General features: G+C 44.2%; 1 protein-coding gene across 5 annotated transcripts in view; it reads left to right on the forward strand.

The window, feature by feature from the left end:
* Positions 1–18,489, forward strand: part of UGGT1 (UDP-glucose glycoprotein glucosyltransferase 1) — an 827,334-nt gene that overhangs the window by 333,166 nt on the left and 475,679 nt on the right. For all 5 annotated transcript variants that reach the window (XM_085634645.1, XM_085634646.1, XM_085634643.1 and 2 more), the window contains 2 exons: positions 10,439–10,570; positions 10,737–10,901. In XM_085634645.1, the coding sequence (XP_085490771.1) occupies positions 10,439–10,570; positions 10,737–10,901 (297 nt within the window). The remainder of the gene's footprint in view (positions 1–10,438; positions 10,571–10,736; positions 10,902–18,489) is intronic.

Consider the following 18,489-nt stretch of genomic DNA (forward strand, 5'->3'; position numbering starts at 1 on the left):
AATTGGGTATTTACCATCTTTCCGATTTGATTCTCCTTAGACCCTTGATCCTATGGCGATCCATTTGGATTAAAGAAGAGACTTCTTTGTGTAGAGCTATTATTTCTGACTGTCTTACTTTGGACTATTTTACGAGGATCCCATGGTTGAAGTATGTTATTGATAACTTCCGGGAGATCTTCAACATCAATATTATTGTGGATCACCATGGGGCAGATGTGTTGTCTAAATCTGATCTTAAGCAGTGTCTCTTACACCAGGCCGCCATTAAGAGACACCAGAACAGCTCCAATCTTTCATCTTATATTTTCTATCATGATTTAAATGAAGTTGTGGGCTTTCAACCATATCTGTCTCAAGTAACCTGGAAGGCACATCGGTTTGTGTTGACTAGACTTAGAATGGGAGTTGTCCACAACCTTGTTGCCTTCCCTTCTTTGAACTTACATCCAGTCAGTCCATGTCCATGTGATAACTCTACTCCCCAAAGCACAGTGCACTTTCTTCTGCTTTGCCAGTTGTATAAACCTCTCCGGATAGCCTATCTGAAACCCTTGTTTTTAAAATTTGAGGTCATAACAATACGTGACTGTATGTGTTTACTTTTTAACTTACATCATCCGGTAGTGTGTTTTTATACGGCTACTTTTCTTCTTAAATCTAATAATGCTAGGAAAAGTATGCTTTTTTAATTATTTTATGTTGATGAATTTCTCCGCCTCTGTATTTTAATAATGTTGTCTTTTAATGTTGTGCTTTTATGAACTTGTTCTATGTTCGAATAAAGCCTTATGAAATGAAATGATGAGTGCTGGCATCTTTTCTTTATAATTGGTGACTGGGTGCGTTACAAGTCACCAGTTATGTAGAAATTAGAGATAGACGTTTATACAGGCATCGAAGAATCCCATTTATCATAATAGGATCACAAACCATTCCTGCGTCAGACAGAAAGGCAGCTTTTAATCCACGTCTGAAATAAAGTGTGAGCAATGTATTCAGAAAGTCTTGTTGCGTGTGATTTTAAAACACTCTGAGCACTTTTCTTTAGTTCAAAGGTGCAATTTTTAAATTTAGGTGACTTGGTCTATCTGTTGGATTCCCGTTTGTGGGGGTTGCTATTGTGTTAGTGACTGATGGGAGCTCTTTTAGCAAATCTTCTTTTCCCCCTTTGTGATGGCCTTAATTTATAATTCTGTGGTTTGCTAGTCCGAGTTATGTCTCTCTCAACACTTGCTACCAAAGTGTTTTAAGAATTCATTGTGCGTGTTAACTGAAAACACAGCCCCACATCACCTCTGGCAGGTAGCTACAAGGCTAACAGGCATATTTGAAAACTAAAACATATTTTATCAAACAAAAGTTAAAACTTTACGCAAATGCTTATCGAAATCGCAGCAAAAATTAAAAAAAAACTTTTTGGGCCCCAAAGGGGGAGTCTCTCTTGGACACCCACCCCAGGCCCAAGGGCATCACGATGTCCCTACCCTGCAACCCTTATGTTATTTTTTCACCTTCTTTCTAGGACACATATAGAGTTCGGGGTCCTAAAATGGCTGCCGCCACATCCTTGTTATTGTGGCAGCCAATCCGATCTTCGCTTGAGATCTGTCAGCCCTGTGGATCTTCCGCAGCGGGAAATATACGTTTTTGAGCCTTGATTGCTCAATAACTTCTGCATGGATTTATATCATATTACAAAAGCCACTCTTTCTGAACCATGATCTTGTTTTCTGTCAAATTTGGTATAAATACTTTTATCAATTTTTGTGGCATTTCTGTATAGTTTTCCGATGGGAAAATGAGAGGAAAACAAGTTTTGGGACCCCCCATTTTTCTTGTCCGCTGCTTGACGGATCACCCCAAAACTTCCCAGGAAAGAGCAGAGGTGGAAGGCAGATGAGTCTTTTCTGTGGAAAGTTTCTTGAAGATTCATCAAACGGCGCCAAAGTTATTAGGAAAACCAGAAATGGAAACACATACCTAACTAGAACTACCCAGTGGCAACTTCCACTGGGTAAAAAAAATATATATTTCTCTCACGTGGGCTAAAAAGCTGTACATAGTTTCATTTTTCTGCAAGGTTGGTCTTCATAACAGTCAAAAGCAAAATGCATGCCATTAACATGCAGTGGAGTCAGAGGACTGAGGATTATTGATACAGGAGTACAACATTCTATAGCCAGACTAGTGCATCTCAATTTTACCTACATCTAGCCTTATTTCCATCAATACCTAATGCCTTTTTTCGAAGATCTGACATGTGTCACACATTCTTGACTTCCTGCTCTGCTGTTAAGGCTGCAAGAGTGTGTAATGCTACGAAGAAAAATACCAAGCAGAGAAGTACAGACAATTAAGGACTTGTGAACAGAGAGGGCTCACTAGACGAAATGTAAATTAGGCTTGTGATAACTGGGCTTAAGAATCTTTTATCAGGATGTGTCCTCATAGCCTCTGTCACTAATATTTTAATCCATATGACAATAAATGAAAGTACACAAAATGGTCACAGTGAAGAATGAGTGAGAGAATCCTTTGCAGACCCAATGGTTACTAGTTCCTTATTTAATTAAAAATGTGCACCTGGATAGTGGCCACTCAAGCGATCTGTTTCAGTACTATCATGTGCACTTAAAACTCTGGTTTCTTCTTTGACGTCTTTGAATGTAGGCAACTGAAAAAAGTATGCTTGTTCTTACCAGATTAATTAATATGGGTAGCATTTGCTGCCAAAAGTCCATTTGAAGTGGTCTGGATTCATAGAGCAATCTGCTTATGAATAAAATCCTACTCTAATATCAAATTAACACAAATCCACAAGAGTGATGGAAATTATAAAAATTACAAATGTAATTACAAATGTACTTTAATTCTTGAAAGAGTGTCCAAAAAGCTGGAATTTTAATGTCCATTTTAATTGCAATTTCTGCTAATGCAGTGAGCTTCTTGCAGAGAACTGACTACCTTGCTGGCTTCTCCAAGAGGTTAAATAGACTTGAAAGATCTGCTCTTAGTTATTCTTTGTACATGTTAAATTCCCTCTGGCACATGAGCGATAGAAAGTCTTTGCCACAAGGGGATTTCACAGTTGTCTCTTTTCTTTCTTTAAAGCAGCTTACCTTTCCACACGGGAGGGGCTACACATAGACATTATTTCATTCCTACTCCTGTGACTTACAAAAGTTAAAATGAGTAACTGTTTCCCAAGTACCTTTTCATCTTGAAGAAGAGCTGGTTTTGTTTGAAAGAAGGGCAAAATGTTCTTTCTCTTGGGAAAAAGATTGCTTTTGAGTATTGCAGAATTGCCCACACTCACTGGAATTTACCCTGAGCTCCCTCCTAGAGTTATTTATAGCCAAGCATCAAACAAAGCGTTACAGCTCCTGCTTTGAAGTCACAGCTGTAATAGAAGACACTTGCTGAGAGACTTATTGAAGGGTTGACCTGTACTAAGTGGTGCATTGTCTTCAAAGTGAAAGCTCCGATTGTATACCCAGTCTTGGTAATGAACATTAGTGCTAGCTGAAGAGGCTTCAAGTGTAACACAACTTGCTGATCTTTCAAAGTATTGAAAGAGCTGTTGAAAGCACACAAGGAGCTCCTACGTTTTACTCGAATCCCCTCCGTTATCTCTGATACTTGCACTTCCATCTTCCTTGATGTCAATGTGCAGCATTGAACATTGGGCCTGTGCTGTACTGGACGACTAATTTATTAGAGCACAATTCTTCGCTGTTCCAGGGCACTGTGCTGATGTTAGATTGGTTCCAGTCCAGGGAGAACCTGGCTTGGCAGTTCAGGCTGGACTGTTCCCATGGGGCACAGGGTCAAGACTGATTTGCATATGGCTGGGTTCAAACTGGAATGGCATGGTGAGCAAAAAAACGATGGATTTAGGCCCAGATCTCTGTACTGGGGTGAATGTAGGACATTGTTCTGCATTCTGTCCATCAACTGTTTTTGCAGATGTTAGAACCAGCAGCGTCTGTAGCATACAAAGGCCACATTGCCAGTCTGTTCAATACCATATTTATTAAAACATTAAATGCAAGCTTAGTCTAATTAGTGTGTATAAAACATTACCACACAAGTCTACTTTCCCAAGAACCTGTATGGAAGTATGTTTGCCGCATGTAGTGCTTTTTGATCACATGCTGTACACACTGCTGTCCTCTTGTGTTGGGTGGGGATGTTACAACTTGTTTTCTTGGTAGAAGAGGTTTCAGTTTCGAAGTGATTTGTGATGAAGCTCCTGAAATCTACAAAGCACTAAGGCACAGCCTCTACCTTTGTTTGTTTTTCCACCATTGGATTCAGATGCATCTTTGGGTGGTACATACCATTGTGTTCGCAGAACAGAGAACTTTGATGCTGGTACATTGGAATGCCAGATTTCCAAAAGTGAGGACATAGTGCGACCTACGGACACATATGAGATGAATTTTGCAGAGAACCTAAGAAAAGATAATATGAGAATAACTTGTGTGGGAGACTTTATGAAGAATATACCTTTTAAGTTCTATCGCTGCTAACCACAAATTCCCATGGTCAGCGGACTAGCATTGGGTCTGTAACCTCTGCTACCCGAGGAACCACAACGAGTCTGCCAGTTCTGCCTGGAACGACTTGGGTGCAAAAAGATCAGGCCCGACTGGAGGATAGACTGTTGATACATTACAGTATGCAGTGCCACGGACCGGAAAGGGCATCAAGAACATTATTATTATTATTATTATTGGGATTTGTAAAGTGCATGGCTGCCCTAAGGCTTCCCAGCGCTGCGCGGTCATGTGCTGAATGCGGGCCAACCATGTCTTAAAGATATTGCATAAACAACCAAGTCTTGATCTCTCTGCGGAACTGTAGTTCTCTGTCTATCAGTCTGTACTCCAGCAGCCAGGAGTTCCGGAGTTTGGGAGCTAGGTGGGAGAAAGATCTTCCTCCCCATTTCGCCCTCCTAACCGTTGTCTGTTTTAGGCGTTCTTTCGTGCTAGATCGCAACTGCCTCTTTGGGATGTAGGGAGAGACTAGCCTCCAAACTTTTATTTGGGCCTCTATTGTGGCGTGCTCTGTGGATAATAACCAGTGCCTTGAGTTTTATTCTGGCTTCTACCGGGAGCCAGTGGAGTCTAAGTAGATGTTTTTTTACTGACTCGCATACCGTGATATTACACAGCTGTTTTGTGGTTGCATTCTGGGTAACTTATTTAGGTGCCCCCAAGAACAATGAGTTTCCATAATCCAGTCACAAAGTGACTAGAGAATGGACCACTGTCTTCCTTAGTTGTATGGGAATTCTATCTATGATTTTACGCAGGCTTCTGAGAAGTCTGAAACAAGTTGCTGTGACCTTCTTGGCCTATGTCACTATAGAGAGATCAGTTTCTAGCCAGAATCCTAGTTTTTTTTACTATTTCCGCGGGATGGGTGGATTATCCAGGCATGCCGGCCAGTCTTAGATGGGCCTGAGTATTGCTTTATTTCCAAGGAGCAGTAGCTCCGTTTTATCATCATTTAACTTTAAGCAACTTGTCGTCATCCACTCTTTTGAACTTTTTCCAAGCAGGAAGATAGTCTCTCACCATCCCTGTCATTTTTTGGGTCCAGGGAAATAACTGCGCATCATCGGCATACGAAGTCATGGATATTTCAAATTCCATCACAATCTTAGCCAGCGGCTCAACATAGACATTAAAAAGTGTTGGACTCAATGACGAGCCCTGTGGAACGCCACACTTCAGAGACATGGTTTTGGAAAGAGTGGTATTTTCCTGTACTTGAAATGTTCGATCACTCAAGAACGATGTCAACCATTTGAGCGCCATGCCTCTGATCCCAATGTCTGAGAGCCTTCTGCGTGAGAGAAGATGATCCACTGTATCAAAAGCAGCGCTCCGATCTAATAAGAGCAATGCAGCTGGTTTTCCCTGGTCTAATGATTCTTAACTCCTCCACCACAACCAGCAGGGCAGTTTATGTACTGTGTTGTGCCCTGAAGCCCATCTGTGTGGGGTGAAAGTATTGGTTGATTTCTAGAAATTCTGACAGATTTCTATTAACATGTTTTTCTAATAGCTTGCCGACAAATGGTAGCAAGGAGATGGGGCGGAAGTTCCCTGGTTGCCTTTTGCTACAATGAAGCTTTTAGAAAAAAAAAGTATTCCCTTGTTTGCCGGACTTGTCCAGAAAAATCCTTGTTCAGGCTCCCTTAACCAGTCGGTGGACTATGGGAACGCTCCATTGGTAGCAGTAAATGACTCCTTAACCAAATTGCAAGTAGTGCAGAATACAGCTGCTCAGCTGATCTGCAATTTACTTACACGCTCTTCCTCCACTCCCATTTTAAGGAAGCTTCACTAACTGCCTATTAGAAAGCAGGCAGTCTTCATACTTTGTTGTTTGACGCACAAGCACTCTAGATGCCCAGCCTATCTATACTCCCGACTCGACTATTATCAGCCCTCCAGACAGCTCCGGTCCTCAATCAAGGTGCTTTCTCTTACATAGCCCTCTTACATAGCCCTCTTACATAGCCCTCTTGCATAGCCCTCTTGCATAGCCCTCTTGCATAGCCCTCTTGCATAGCCCTCTTGCATAGCCCTCTTGCATAGCCCTCTTGCATAGCCCTCTTGCATAGCCCTCTTGCATAGCCCTCTTGCATAGCCCTCTTGCATAGCCCTCTTGCATAGCCCTCTTGCATAGCCCTCTTGCATAGCCCTCTTGCATAGCCCTCTTGCATAGCCCTCTTGCATAGCCCTCTTGCATAGCCCTCTTGCATAGCCCTCTTGCATAGCCCTCTTGCATAGCCCTCTTGCATAGCCCTCTTGCATAGCCCTCTTGCATAGCCCTCTTGCATAGCCCTCTTACATAGCCCTCTTACATAGCCCTCTTACATAGCCCTCTTACATAGCCCTCTTACATAGCCCTCTTACATAGCCCTCTTACATAGCCCTCTTACATAGCCCCTTACCACTGGAATAAACTCCCTCTTCATCTTCGTACCTTCCTCGACTTGATCAGCTTCAAGAAGATGCAGAAAACCTGGTTGTTTTTAGAAGATTCCCTACTTGCCTGTCCAGTGCACCTCCGAGAGACTCCGGGAGTGAGCTGTGCGCTATACCAAGAAAATTTTTATAACATTTTAAAAAAGTGTGCAAGAGAAGATTTCTCCTGAAGAACAGCAGGATTCAACCCACGCAAAGACTGCACTAAGTGGGTATTGGTCACGGATCCACACAACATGTGTCATGACTTAGTCATGCCATAAGTGTACCCAGATGCACCGAAATAGATCTGTGAGCAGGAGGCGATGATCTAGTATGTCAATCAGCTCTTGATCTTGGTCAAGAGGATGCTTTGGTATAAGGTTCCGTTCCCACTCTGTCTTCCAGTAAGCCCAAATAATTTGTCATAATCTCATGAAAGCCAAGCAGGACTCAACCTGCCACTTGTAATCAGGTGAGACGGCACAAAGGAGTCACTTGAAAGTTGGCCCCAGAAACTCCAAATTCCTAGCAAAATTCAGCCTTTACAGAGGCCATGCTGCAAATTGTTAAGGCTATTGTCCTGCTACGAGATTACGAAAGAGCAGCCAGTGATTATGCAACCAGATTTTCACTATCACCCCCTTCTTTGATACCAGTATGAACAGAGGCAGGAGACAACATTTGGATCCGATTCTGACATGACACTGAGGAGACAGGAAACCTGTTCTGTCCTCACTATAGTAATGAGGCAGAGGTAGTTTCACCACCAGGGCCACCAACAGAAGAAAATGCCTCTTTTGTAGTTGCCTACACTAAAAACTAAGGCAAAATTATTAATTAAAATCCGTCAACCAGCCCCCCCCCCTCCCCGCAATTCGGGTCCATCTTTGCCATTTAACAAGGCGTTCACAGACACTTATGGCTTCTTTATGCTCCGGCTCTTCGGTAAGTCAACCCAGGGATGTAGACCGGCCTCAGTGTGCCTTATTTTTTTTCTTTATCAAAGCTGCTTATGCTTGAGAGCCTGGCAGTAAAGGTAACCACAGATAGTTAGTTGAAGTGCCTTTCTAACCAACCCCACGGATCGAGAGTCAAAACTTATTGATGCTTTTGGATGAAAAAGCGCAGCTAGTTTGTCTCGAAGATCTTTGAATGTCATGTCTCCTCTGGCTAAGTAAACACCCTCCTCACGGGACATGGATGACAAAATCTTGCTGACAATCCTGGTGGTCCGCAAGACCTCGCTTACCCAACGGGTTCAAAACAGTCAGAATGCAGGAAAGTATGTGCTGCGTGCTGGCCTGAGCCAGCACCCAGCTAGTGTCATACTTAATGAACATCTTGTTGTAGTCCGTTGGATTTTCAGGATATTATGAGGAGTTTATTTATTGGATTACAACTGTTTGGAGAGAAGGCAGCAGCTTCAAGCCACTTTAATTCATTCTCATTCACCCACAACTGGCTGGTAGGGGTTGGATGCAGCATTTCTTCACCGGTTGGAGATCTGTCGCATTAGACTAATTGGTTTTGCAGATTATTCAAAGCGGTTACACCGTACCTTATGTTTTTTACCTGCCCCACATTCCTCCCACACCATAACAGATTTTGGGGGATGACTGCAGTTTAGATGCAATAAGTCAATTTTCTGCCAGCCAAAGGTGCCATTGTGGGGTCGCTGCGCTTCTCTGGGTAATGGACCGGAGTTTCCTGTTCACGCATTTGTCTGCCACCTACGTGCCACCCCACCTGTGACCGGTCAATTAGTTACCATGGGCCTGGGTTGTATAGCCTGCTTGATCACCTATTTTCAATTCGGTCTTGATGATTGGCGAGTTTGACAATAGCGATGTCATTTCATTCCTATATGCGACTGTACCATAATGAGCATTAGCATCGTTTTTATCAATATCATCAGGCTTACGCTGGACCTCAGGCCACTGAGTGCCTTTCTGGGGAAAGCCAAATTAAAAATGCTCACTCTGGCTTGTTTATTCTCTGCTCTGAATCCAGGAGACTGAGTGGTGTCCCAGGCTTGCAGGACATGTATTTTCATATTCCCGTCCTGCAGTCCCACAGGTTTAATTAGCAGAGTAGGGAGAGGCTAGATCACTTCCAACTTGCCATGCTCTCTTTCGACCTTACCTCAGCCCCTTCGGTATTCACAAAAATGATGGCGGTTCTCTCACTCTAGCTTCAGAGGTCAGGGATACATATATTCTCGTACCACGGGTAGCGGCTCAATCCAGGGTTGCCGCCCTCAGTCTCAGACAATCTCGAACCAATAGCCGAGTGAAGAACCAATCTCCTTGGGATTTTCATCAACGAGCCGAAGTCCCACCTAAGCCGTACACAGAGGATTCCACCCCTAAGGGCTGTCATGGACATAGTGGCATCCAAGGCATTCCCTCTGCTGCAGCAAGCCTGGGACGCTGAGAATAGGATCCAGACCACTCTGGCTCAGTCTTGTAGGAGAAAAAACACAATTTAAGTTGGTGTTTGTGTCTTGCTGCATTGTGGTTGCAGGGGAGGTGTAATGAGTCACCTTGACATCGATATCTCATCTTCGAAGAAACACAAGTTTTGTTGTTCGCATCCAACACTAGATGTCAGGAGTGTACTCATCATATAAATCTGCAGCACTACAAGGTGCAAACATATTTTCACAGGTAGGTAACATTTACCTTCTTCCTCTGCTGGGGTGCCTGTAGACCCTTCTATCTTTGCCTCCTTCCACTTTCCTGCATTCCTCCTTCTATTTCCACCATATTGGATGAAAGTGGACTAGAACTGGGATGATTGAGGACATGGACAATAGAAAAATGTTTTTTGAATAGATGGGGGTGCACAGTTTAAAAAGTCCAAAAAGCAAATAGTTGTGGAAGAATAACTTCTTTATTTTAGCTTTAAAGATTCCATCTGATGTAAAATTGTCCAGCCAACGCGTTTCATTCCCCCCTAGGGAACTTCATCAGGGCTTCTGTTTTTCAAAATTGAGTCAGAGTAGTTTCCAAAATATTCATAGGTGAAGTGTATTGCTTTTGAACCAATAGGTCCTAAACCGGGCTTCCAAAACTGCCTCTCCTTTCGGTTTCTTCTTGTTGGTAATAGAAAAATGTGTCTAAAAGTCTAATAGTAAATCAGTACAGGGTCTAGCCATGTGAGGCCCCATCAGATGGGCCAAAGCTCCAAATGTCTCTGCTAGCGAATAATGTTCTAAAGTCTTCCGGTATGAAGTGTTTCAGTGTGTATCTTATTAATCTTATTTATAATCTGTTTCACAACTTAGTCTGGTCACCCTGAGCCCTTTACCGTCATCCGATTCTAGATGGAATAAAGTCACGATTTACAGTGCAATTGGCCAGTGTCTCCTTGATACATGTTCCAGTCATGAAGAACTTATTAGAGGTGATGTTTGTTTAATCTGAGTTACATCTTACTTTTGTTGGTAGGTGTACAACAAAGTAATGCCGGGGGATAAGCTGAAGGTTGAACACGTGATCAGTGTCCTGGAGAAGAAGTACCCATATGTCGAAGTTAGCAGCATTCTCGGCAGTGATTCTGCGTATGACACAAACAGAAAGGTGAGTAAATCTGATTAACAGTTTACACTCGTCTTGGATTCAGGTTCACCCTCCTTTAAAAATCCAAAAGCTTATGGGCTTCAGGCAGAACTGTTCCCTTCCCTTCTCTTCTCTTTCGTTTTGCACCCTGATATCAATGTTAAATTGAATATTTCTTGTGTTTTAGGAAGGGAAACATTACTATCTTCAGACAGGAGTTGGACCGCTGCCTATTGTTCTGTTCAATGGCATGCCCTTTCAGAAAGATCAACTAGATCCTGACGAACTAGAAACTGTGACTATGCATAAAATCCTGGAGACCACCAGCTTTTTCCAAAGGGCTGTTTACCTGGTGAGTACTGAGAGAAATCAAGAAAACCACTGAGCTTTTTTTCTGGGAGTAGGCCGAATACTGTGATGAAGCAAGAACATTTTTACCTGATGATAATGTGATTGTGCATAGTAACTGCGCTAATTTACTGTGTGAAGTAACAATTGATTACTGTAGGTCCTAGTCAATTAAAACAAAATTATAATCTGAGGCATAATAATACTTCATAGCCTCATTGGTATTTACAGTGTCAAAAAGCCTATAGTAAAAAAGTAAGTACACCACTCACCATTGATATGTAGTGAGTGGCGTACTTACTTTTTTTACAATAGGCTTTTTGACACTGTAAAAACCGATGAGGCTATAAAGTATTATTATGCCTCCTATAATAATTTAGTTCTAATTGACTAGGACCTACAGTAATCAATTGTGTTCTTTTTTTTTTAAGTTTTAAAACAACCTTTATTTATCACATAATGGTCATACACCGCAGGATGCCTACAACCATACTTGGCCGGCAGCGTGTGGTAGCAAGGAAAGGGTAGAAATGTACACAGCGAATCGCCAACAACCCAAAAGGGCACAGTAATCAATTGTTACTGCGAATACTGCCGGAAGTCGATCTGAGCGTATTCCCCAATAGGGTAAACCTTCCCCTTGGCACTTCTTCCACTGGTGCCATCACATATACCAGCTTAAGAGCCCTGACTCATTCGTACTTCTGTAATTAACAGGAGCCTAATACTTGGATACTACTCACCCTTGACCTATACCAGGAAGATTGATTCCTCCCCGCGGGCACTTCACTAGTGTTGCTGGGTAAGCTTAATTGCCACTGTCACCCAAACCCACAGTTCTCATTTCCCTTCATTCATATTAAAACTATGTCTCACTTTCAGTCCTCCGCATTTCCGTCCTGAAGAGACCCCGTACCACGAGAGGGCCGAAACGTCGTCGACCACTACAAAGGGAGAGCTCAAACATATTAGAATTTGGTAACTTTGAATTGATTGTATCAGATTTATAGGAGAATCCCCTTTCATTTACCCATAACCAACTTATTAGCACCACGTATATGCACTGCTTTGGTTATTGTCACTTCACTGGGGCCACAAAGTCACGTCCAAATGTGGAAATGTATATATTGTAAATACACTAGTTTTTTACATTTCTCCTCAAACTGAAATACCTTTGTGCAAAATAAATTATACTCACTTCGGCTGAATTGGGTACAGCTTAAACTATTTGTTCTGTGGGGGTCTTCAAAACTGTCTATAAATATCCATGCTACGAAAGTGACATACCTAATTTAATTATGGTTACATTTCTCATATGCATTAGTTGTGTTTGAATCACGCTGTATAAAAACGTTGCACATGTTCAGGGTATGGGAGCTATGTCCTGGCTACTTAAGTAAGATCTCTTGAACATGAGCCTGGTCGATGCCAGGTGATATCTGCATCCAGACTCAAAAGACTAGTCCTTTTACTCAAATTTGCATCTGTCTTACTAGCGCATCGACTAACTGTTTATCACCTCCTCCGTGCTGAGAAACCTAACCGCGCAGATTTCCGACATCTCCATATCGGACCACGCACATGTAGACCTTATGTGGACACCACGGTTAGGTATGCCACACTCTCCCCATGCTGGTGCCTCCCTCCCCAACTCCTGCGGGACCCAGTAGATAAGTCCGCTATAAAATATGCCATCACTGAATACTTTACACTCAACTCCCTTTCTCACACTTCCCCCTGCACTCTCTGGGATGGATTGAAGGCCAACATCCGTGGATGTTCTCTATTTCTATAGCCAGGGCTCAGAGGCGCGCCTGTTTGAAAAGTAACTCACAGAAGGTATCCTCTCCCTAGAACTCTGACAATCCACATCCTACATTGAGGGCCAAGCAGCAGCTGGCCATACTACATGATCAGCTCTGGGCACACAAAGTTAACAAAGCAGAGCTCTCCCTTTCAGCACTCAAGCAACATTACTACGAGGGGAGGAGAAGGTGAGTTCCCTCCTGGTGCGTAGATTGCACCAACAGCACGGTAGGTCCCACAACGCTAAAATAAGACCGGTGACCCTGGCTGGGCTGTCATGGAACCTGCTAAGCAGTCGGCCTTCCTAGCGTTCTACCAACGTCTTTGCACTTCAGGGGGAGAGGATCAAACCGGGGCTGTAGGATACAGTGTAGGTGGGCTGGAGTGTAGTATCACTGGAGCATTACCTTGAAGGCTGCCTCTTTCTGGGAGATGCGTCAATATATTCGTGGGATCTCCCTCCACAGCAGTTCCCACTGTTTTTGGGTAGTGTCAGGAGTTTTATCTGGGGCCCATTTCCACTGGTAGGGATAGTGGGGTAGGAGACGTGATTGTTGTAGGACTTCGGGACACCAGGCCATGGGTGAGTGAGCTGGTAGCTCACAGTATTCAGTTTTGCACAGGTCGATGGGTTTGATAGTCTGTCCCTGAAATAATTCCTTAAGTAGTCTACATTCGCCCTTAACCCAGTCGAAGACAGAGTCCTGGGCAAAACGGGAGAGAAGTTGGGGTTCATTGCAATGGGGGTGTCGGGCACAGATGGGTGACTTTCATCACATATGGTGGGCATGCCCATCTCTTACCATCTTTTGAAAGGAGATTTTAAGCCGCATAAAGGGTGCTGTAGGTTATACCTTCCCGGCAGACTACCAAAAATCATTCTGGGGTTGTGCCCAACATCGTTGGAAGCAATGACCCACGCACAATTTTATCCCATACGCCACATGACTGGCGCTAATAGCTCGAGTCTGGAAGTCTGCCTTTGCTCCTTCGGCAGCGTCTTGGTTTACACAACTTTGGCACACCATTGCAATGGAACAGATGACACACAAATTGTCTTTTACAGATAAAAGGTTCTTGCGCCTATGGACTATGGATGCCTCTCATTAAAAACATGACCTGCTTAGGATACCTATGTTTTAACCCCCCAGGCTTCACACCCTTCACCTGTTTGACTAGCTGGAGTAGGAAGGAACGTTCTCATTTCCCCCCTGAGGACCTGTAGCAGAAATTCAAAGTCCCCCACTGCCTTCTGCGCCCCCACTACCAAGAACACTCAATTGAGGAACTCTCTCCCGCCCCCCCCCCCCCCCCCCCCCCCCCCCCAATTAGTTGTGACGCGAAAGCAAAGCACCATGCCCCTCTCCTGGGATCCTGGGATGTAATTTCCTTTAATTCAGGATCGCATCTGCATGCCCACAGGCCCTCCTTACCCTTTTTTGTGACAATTTCAATATGTTTACCGCAAATATTTTCTGTAAGTGTTACTAATGTTGTGTATGCTAATTGGTGCTCTTGTTCTGTTTACTGGCAAAGTTTGTAACACTGAAAATTTAAATTAACCGATTTTGAGGGGAAAAAAACAACTCCGTTTTACTCCATAGAAAACTTTCTTCAGTATTGGCTTACTGTACAGTATATCAATGTGATTTGTTGTGAATGATCTTTCATAGAAAAATATTCATTGTGTTGGATACTGTTCATTTGCTAGTTCTTTGTCTTTGAGATATCCTAGCCTCCTATTGTGCTGAGTGGTGACACCTAAGTCCCAAGCGTTGCACTAGCGTTGTGAAACACAGTCCAGATGTAATGACAGTGCTTAAATGGCACAGCCTCCCATTGAAGCACAAACCTGCAATTAGCATGCCCAGGCATTGGGACTCTGAAATGGAATCTGTCCAATGATTCCAACTCTCATGAAAGTTCAAAATCTGCTCAATTTGCTTCTTTTTTAAATTTTTTTTTCTCACCATGAGCAACAGGTCATTGAGATTTAAGAGTTGCAATCTGTGCTCCAAGGTAATAGCTAACAATGATACCCATGATAGCTCTGTGGTGCTTGGTTGTTCAACATGACAGCCAGACATGTGATGCTCCATTCTTAAGGAGATTGAAAATCCAGCTCTCAAAACATAGATAATTATTGACTTTGACAAATTTTGACCCAAAGAGCTAAGGATCCTTCTTGAGTGGTCTTGCCTTATACACCTATGTGACCTTTACTTCTAGCAGGACACATTGAATGCTCTGAAAAAAGTAAAGAAGAGAAGATATATGCCTCTGAATCGTCGACTCTGGCTTGTTTAGATTTGTTTAGGAAACCGCTTTACTAGCGTGGCTAAGATTGGCCTGCAGTGCGGTGAGGGAGCCAGGTACATTACATAATGTGTGTCTGTGGTGCTTGGCCTCCAGCCATTACTCAAAGTTGTGCCCTTATGTAACTAAAGTTGATCAGGGAGCGGGTGGTGAAACTCTGTCTCAGTCACAGGGCCTTTTACGGTCATAAAATCCTGTTCTCACTCAGTCTTCAGGTAAGTCACAAACGCGCCATATGTACAAGAATGACGAGCAGGACTTGACTCCATCCTGCCATTTGAAGTCTGGCTAGAAGGGGTGAAAGTACCAAAACACCACCTTCGGCACCGAAACATAAGCCGCCTCATGTGGCCCTACATTGCTGGCACAGAAGACACCTTCAGCACCGAAGGCCCCGGAGCTGTAAAAAGCTTTGAAGCTGAAATCGTGGCCTCCCAGGCTGCTAACCATTGGCGAATCGCCAATGCCCTGGCCCTGTTAGCATGCTACAACAGAGCTCTCGATGATGAGTTAGAAAAACTCATCCAACACTTGCCTGATGGATACAAAACAAAGGCTAACAACCTCATTCAAGAAGGGAAACTTATCACCAATACTTCCATAAAATGCACACTGGATGCAGCAGACACAACATCTCGTGCCATCAACGCCAGCATACTACTACGCAGGCACGCTTGGCTTCAAATCTCTGGATTCAAGCAGGAGGTCCAATCCTCCATACTCAATCAGCCCTTTGATAAAGAACATCTTTTTGGGCCAACAGTCGACACTTCAATTGAAAAGATGAAAAAGGAAACTGAAACTGCTAAGTCCATGGGGGGCCTTACAATTACCTTCCAGCAGGGGTTCCTTTCGCTACTCCTTTTATAGAGGTGGCTCAAAAACAGTGTCATCTGAGACTCGCTTCTCCTCTCATAAAAAGAACCAATCCACCTCCTCCAGAGGTTATTTTCGAGGAGGCTACAGGGAAAATAACAAGGGACGAGGCAGAGGTAATTCCACCCGCACTTCCCCTGCCAATAAACAATGACTTCCCTCCACTACCCCCTGATCATTTAACAACTGTCTGGGGATGACTCTCACAGTTCCTACTTGTCTGGAATTCAATCACCACAGACAAGTGGGTATTACAAATTATCCAGTATGGTTATTGCCTGGAACTAAAATGTACGCCCCCCCAACTCTCCTCCCAAAAGAGCGTTCAATGTCACCAGAACACTTCACACTCTTAAAACAAGAGGTTCTCTCCCTGTTACAAAAACATGCAATAGAACTAGTCCCATTACATCATTGGGGGACAGGGGAGTACTCCCTATACTTTTTAATTCCAAAAAAGGACTGCTCTCTCAGGCCTCTATTAGACCTCCGACAGCTAAACCTCTATATTCAGTCAGATCATTTCCACATGGTCACACTACAACAGATGCTCTCACTGCTTCAGCAAGGCGACTTCCTTTCCACTCTAGATTTAAGGGACGCCTACTTTCATATTCCCATTCACCCAGATCACAGGAAATATCTCAGGTTTGTGGTGGACTGACAACACTACCAATCCAAAGTTCTCCTGTTCGGGGTAACTACAGCACCCAGTGTGTTCACCAAGTGTTTGGCAGTAGTCGCAGCACACTTGAGAAGACAACACATTCACGTCTTCCCTTACTTGGACGACTGGCTAAAAAACAGCCAAATCACAACACAGCTGCATACAACACACTTACAAAACAGTTCAGCTGCTTCACGACTTGGGATTCACTGTAAACCGCATCAAGTCTCACTCCAACCCTCCAACACGCAAGCATACCTGGTAGCCACAGTAGACACTTGCAAGGCTCTAGCATACCCCAACCCTGTCAGAATACGCAACATACAAACTCTGATATCGCAATGTTCGAGGCATGTGGGCTGCTGAATTCATATGTGCATAGATCGCCGCCTACTGTTGGGTCCGGATGATTGCATATTGTTGTCCTGGAAGAGTCTTCGAAGTATCACGAGATAGGTGGCTCCTCCCCTGGACTACAGTGCGCATGGGCATCCTCTCCATCCTCAGATTGTTTTTTTCCGCCATTGGGTTCGGATGTGCTTATCTTAGCTCAAGTTAGGAAAACTTTATTCAAGGCCAAAAGCCTTTAGATATCGTCGGTATCGTTTGCGTTCGGTATAGATAAATTATTATACTTGTTTTTGACCTTATTCACCCTTATCGGACCGAGTTTCGGTCCGAACATTGATCGACGTCCGAAGATGGAATCGAGGACTCCCTTCAAGAGATGTCCTCTATGTCACGCAAAATATCCACACGTCGATGTCCATCCGGTGTGTAACAAATGTTTATCACCGGATCATGATGAGACCAAGTGTATGGCCTGCGCCCGGTTCCGGTCGAAAAAGACCCTTCGGAATCGACGAGCGGCTAGATTGGAGGCCAAAAAATCGGCACCTAACCCGGTTAACATATTCAGTACCGAGGATGAAGAAGTCGAGAGCGTCGAAGAGGTGGAACAATTCGAATACGTTGAAGAGCAGGATGTTCAAGAACAATCGGACCCTGCTTCGGAGCATGACTCCCACTATGACGACGAAGATGAGGAGATCTTCGAGGACGAAGACGTCGTCAACGAGGTAGGAGACGACGATGAGACCCTTGGGGCCGAGGAAGATAGCTCAGGCGAGGAGCTAGGCCAATCCGTCGATGTGGAGTCCGAGGGAGATAGTCTTGATAAGGCTCAGGTCGAGGGATCGCCTGCGGGCCTTACCCCAAGATCTGTCGGATCGTTCTACAGCCCCGCCTGGAGGCCCGGCTTCGAACATTTCAAAAGAGCCAGAAATATCGAAAAAGACTGGAGTCGATTCCGTGAAATCGAAACCAAAACCTGCACCGGTCAAATCGAAACCGAAAGTGCAACTGGTTCAGGTCGGATCGAAGGCATCAAAACCTTCCAATCCGTCGACACAAAAGAAGGACATCGGAGCCAAAAAACCAAAGAAGGACTTCGGCACCGAGAAACAAAAGAAGGCCCTCGGTCCCGAGCAGACGCAGAGGCCTCTAGCACCGAAGGTTGGGGCACCAACGACCAAGGTCAAGGTGGTCGATCCGACTACATCAACACCGAGGAGTGCTGAGACTGCCAAAATACCCGATCAACAAGGCGTTCATCCAAAACTTCGGATCGAAGCCCCGAAGACAGGAAAGAAACCGGAGACCGCGTCGGCCTGTCTCCAAAGAGCCTGTCGGATCAAAAGCACCGCCGGCATTCACGTTGAAACAGGTATCGGAGTCCCTAAAGCGCATCAGGGAACGGGACACTCTCGAACCGAAAACGGGTCCCGAACCGAACCAGGTCGCCAAGGCTCACTCGGCGCCGGCACCGATCAAATTTGGATTGCCACCACCGGGGACACCTCAGATGTTCAAACTTAGGAGTATCGAACAACCAAGAACAGTGTCCACAGAAAGAACAGATGTCGAA

The sequence above is a fragment of the Triturus cristatus genome, chromosome 11, assembly GCF_964204655.1.
Source record: "Triturus cristatus chromosome 11, aTriCri1.1, whole genome shotgun sequence".
Classification (NCBI taxonomy): Eukaryota; Metazoa; Chordata; class Amphibia; order Caudata; family Salamandridae; genus Triturus; species Triturus cristatus.